The sequence below is a fragment of the Corvus kubaryi genome, unplaced genomic scaffold, assembly GCF_017639235.1.
Source record: "Corvus kubaryi isolate FWS band 111438036 unplaced genomic scaffold, C.kubaryi_AGA036_p1.0 36625, whole genome shotgun sequence".
NCBI lineage: Eukaryota > Metazoa > Chordata > Aves > Passeriformes > Corvidae > Corvus > Corvus kubaryi.
This window is the reverse complement of record NW_024580906.1, coordinates 21980-25399: the sequence shown is the minus strand read 5'-3', so window position 1 is coordinate 25399 and position 3420 is coordinate 21980. Positions and strand designations below refer to the sequence as shown.

Below are 3420 nucleotides of genomic sequence, written 5' to 3'. Positions count from 1 at the left end.
TCCTGCCCGGTGGCCGAAGCGCCTTCTGCACGCCCGCGTTGCCGGCCGTGCTGGCGGCGCAGCCACGGAGGAACGGCCGCTCCACGCGGGCCCCGCGGCCGCCGCTCCCCAGGGCACGGCCGAGCGCTCTGCGCGCGCAGCGGGACAGGGGGCGGAGCCTGCGTCGCTCGCGCTGCTCGGCCCGCGGGCGGAGCGCGCGCCACCAATGGGGAGCCGCGGGATGGGCGGGGCTGGGCGGGGATTGGCCGGGGCCGCGGGGCGGGGGCGGGGCCCGGAGGGGCCGGTGCCGCTGAGGGGCCGTGGGGGAGGCAGAGCGGGAGCGGCGGCGGTGGGGCGGGCGCGGTTCTGGTTCTGGTTCTGGTTCTGGTTCTGGTTCTGGTTCTGGTTCTGGTGGGGGAGTGACCTCCCCGGCGAGGGAGTGACCGAGCCCCGGTGAAGGAATGGCCCCGGGCGTGTGGGTGGGTGCATTCCTTCCTTACCGTGGGTGGGATCGGGCCTGGAAGGGAGCCAGCCGTGTGGGCAAGGAGGAGCGGCGAGCCGCCTTCCCCTCACATCGCTTCTGAAAAGAAGCCTACGGGCTACTAGAGGGAGTGGCCTTCAAATGGGACAGTGGGATTCGGATGACATTTTAAATTTTTTTTTCGCTGTTGGGGTGGTCAGGCACAGGTTGCCCAGGGAGGTGGTGGTTGCAGAGGGTACGGTCAGGCTCAGTCAATGTGCAGAGAATGGATCAGGTTGGCGGCGATGAGGCACGTCGAGCCGGGAAGTCAGTCCGTAGTCCAGATTATAGGATGGTGATCTTTACCATAAGAAGTGTTTGATCAGACCGGAAGAAAGCTGTAGTGCATGTTGCACAGAGAGAATCAGGTGTTGCCGAGTAAGTCATTCTCCATTCCCACTGATTTTTGCTTGGATAGGATTCTGTCTTGTTTTCTGTGGTGTAAATGACATATATGGAGCAAAGAGTCTGGGCAAAAGCATCCAATTGAGTTGAAGATAAAACTGTAATAGCATATTTTTTCTGCTTTATTTCATACAGGATAAAGTCTCAATGTGTGTATCAAATCAAAAGCTGGCTTTACTTTTAGATGATGGATACAGATCTATGCTATGGCTACTGGACAGGTAATGAAACTATTTTTTTTAAATTATGCTATCCAAACTTTAAAAATATATTTTCCATTAAAAATGCAAAAAATTTTTGCCGTCCGAGGTAATGTAAAATGCGTGTTTTATCATCTTCCTGTAGTATAAATCAAAATAACAAAAACTATCTAAGAAGTATATGTTGCACCAGCTACATCTTTATAAAGTAGCCTGGAAAGATTGGAGAATCAGTACAAGAATAAACCAAAGGAAAGGTCTTCTGAGTAGAGGAAGTGAAAACAGGAAACAGATGAGTTCTGAAGGGAAAAATATTAAAGAGAGAAACAATTGCCAATGTTTTTGCAAAAATAAAAAAGGACAAAGATGTGTGGTTACATCTTGTAGCTAGAGGATATTGAGAATTGTATTGTATATTTTAAAATTCTAGTCTGGATAGAGACAATGTGCAATCCAGGTTATGAACTAATAAGAGTTGTAAGAGTTATGAGGCATAGTCATGATAAGAGTTGTGAGAATGAGCTTCAACAAACTCTGTGTCCACTGTAAAAGAGTTCCAGAAGAGATGATGTATTCATAGCTGGCATAGAGCAGTCAAGTTACGAAGCCTTTCTTATTTAAGCAGGAGATAGAAAAGAGGAGGCCTCCAGTAAGGCACTCCCACAAGCCAGAGGCAGAGCAGCGATTGTCCTGGAGCCACCAGTTCCCAACCAAGGTTCCAAGAACGATGTGACAGTACCAGAGGAGAAGACTTTTGGTGTGGCCCTGGAAAAAATGCTCCAGCAGCAAATGCAGATGTTCCCATCTGCAGGGCGTTTAGTACCATCAGCAATGGAGAAGAAGGATGAGGATGAATTCCACACGTCGGATACTCCTGGCCGGAGACTTGACCATACCTGGTACCCCTGTGAGAGGTGCAGGACTGGAGACGGAGGAAGCCCTTTGGACAGGACTCGCTGCTCCCTCCGAGCCGCGGCTCTCAGCAGAGCCGTCTCATTGCTGAGGATGCACCTGGCCAGGAGGAGCCTTGCAGAGGAATAGGAGGCCAGCTCATTGCAGTCAGGGAATGGCTGACGGGTGTTTCCCAGCAGAACTTTCCTGGAGGTGCCAGTTCCAGTCTGTGACTCGCAGGATGCTGCAGCGCTGCCATAGGAGAAGGCCTTTGGCATGGTGCTAGAGAAGATCCTCGAGCAGCAAAGGCAGGTGTTGGCAGCTCCAGGGAATTCCCTGATGTCAGCAGTGGAGGAGCAGGATGAGGAAGATCTCCACGCTTGGGATACTTGTGGCAAGAGCCTCCATCCCTGCCAGAGCCTCGGTGAGAGCTGCCGGAGCGCAGACAGAGGAAGGCCTTTGGACAGGTGCAAGGTATGAATGATACACGGTCCCCAGTCGTGGTGTGAGCAGAAACATTTCTTCCAAGCATCCCTAGCTTTTAGAATAGTTTCACTCTCAGGTTGGAATAGCGTGAGCCTGGACAGCCAATAGTCTAAATGTTCAGATGTCTGCTACCCAATACTAGACCTGAACTCAAGTCTCTCCTAGCAACATCAGGCTTTTTCCCTAAGCCAAGTGCTGGGAGGGGAATTTCTTCTGAAAACTCCTGTGCTTCTGCTGCTTGGTCCATTTTAGAAAGTTTTCTCCATCGGCCCTGCCTTGATTGAATAGTCCTTTCTCTTCTGACTAGAAGCTCCAGGTTCTCTTGTTACAAGTTGTCTTTGTTTTCTTTGCCCCCAGACAGGAGTCCCTGCTCTCCTAGAGCCATGTCAGATATCAGAACCTGCTTGTGGCTGGGGATGCAGATGGCCAGGAAAGGGCTGGAAGTAAAAACTGGAGCAAGGCCGTGTCCAAGAAGATTATCCCAGAGAAAAGCATCCTAGGAGCAGCAAGTGTCCTGGAGCTGCCAGGTGCCAGTCCATGACTCCAAGGATGCTGCCGCGCTGCCAAAGGTGAAGAGGCTCAGAGAGCTGCTAGACAAGATCCTCGAGCAGCAAAGGCAGGTGTTGAATGCTCCAGGGAATTGCCTGGGGTCAGCAGTGGAGGAGCAGGATGAGGAAGATCTCCACCCTTACCCCTCCTCCTCCTCGTCCTCCACCACCTCGTCTACCTTCTCCTCATCATCCTCCTCCTCATCCTGCTCCTCCTCGTCCTCCTCGTCGTCCTCCTCCTCATCCCCGTCCACCTCCTCCTCGTCCTCGTCCTCAACCTCGCCGTCATCGTCCTCGTCCAAACCCTCCTCGTCCTCCTCCTGGTCCTCCTCGTCCTCGTCCTCGTCTTCGTCCTCCTCCTCCTCCTCCTCCTCCTCCTCCTCCTCCTCCT

The 3420-nt window shown here is 52.7% G+C and overlaps 1 protein-coding gene and 1 long non-coding RNA gene across 2 annotated transcripts in view; both read left to right on the top strand.

Moving 5' to 3' along the window:
• The first annotated feature begins 464 nt into the window (after positions 1–464).
• Positions 465–2818, top strand: LOC121660593. The gene is made up of 3 exons (XR_006014725.1): positions 465–877; positions 1040–1125; positions 1730–2818. It is a non-coding gene; the product is annotated as an uncharacterized LOC121660593 (long non-coding RNA).
• A 46-nt stretch (positions 2819–2864) lies between these two features.
• The window catches only part of LOC121660592 (uncharacterized protein DDB_G0271670-like), a 1204-nt gene continuing 648 nt past the window's right edge, over positions 2865–3420 (top strand). The window contains exons 1-2 of the mRNA XM_042019988.1: positions 2865–2924; positions 2982–3379. Coding sequence (XP_041875922.1) covers positions 2865–2924; positions 2982–3379 — 458 coding nt within the window. The remainder of the gene's footprint in view (positions 2925–2981; positions 3380–3420) is intronic.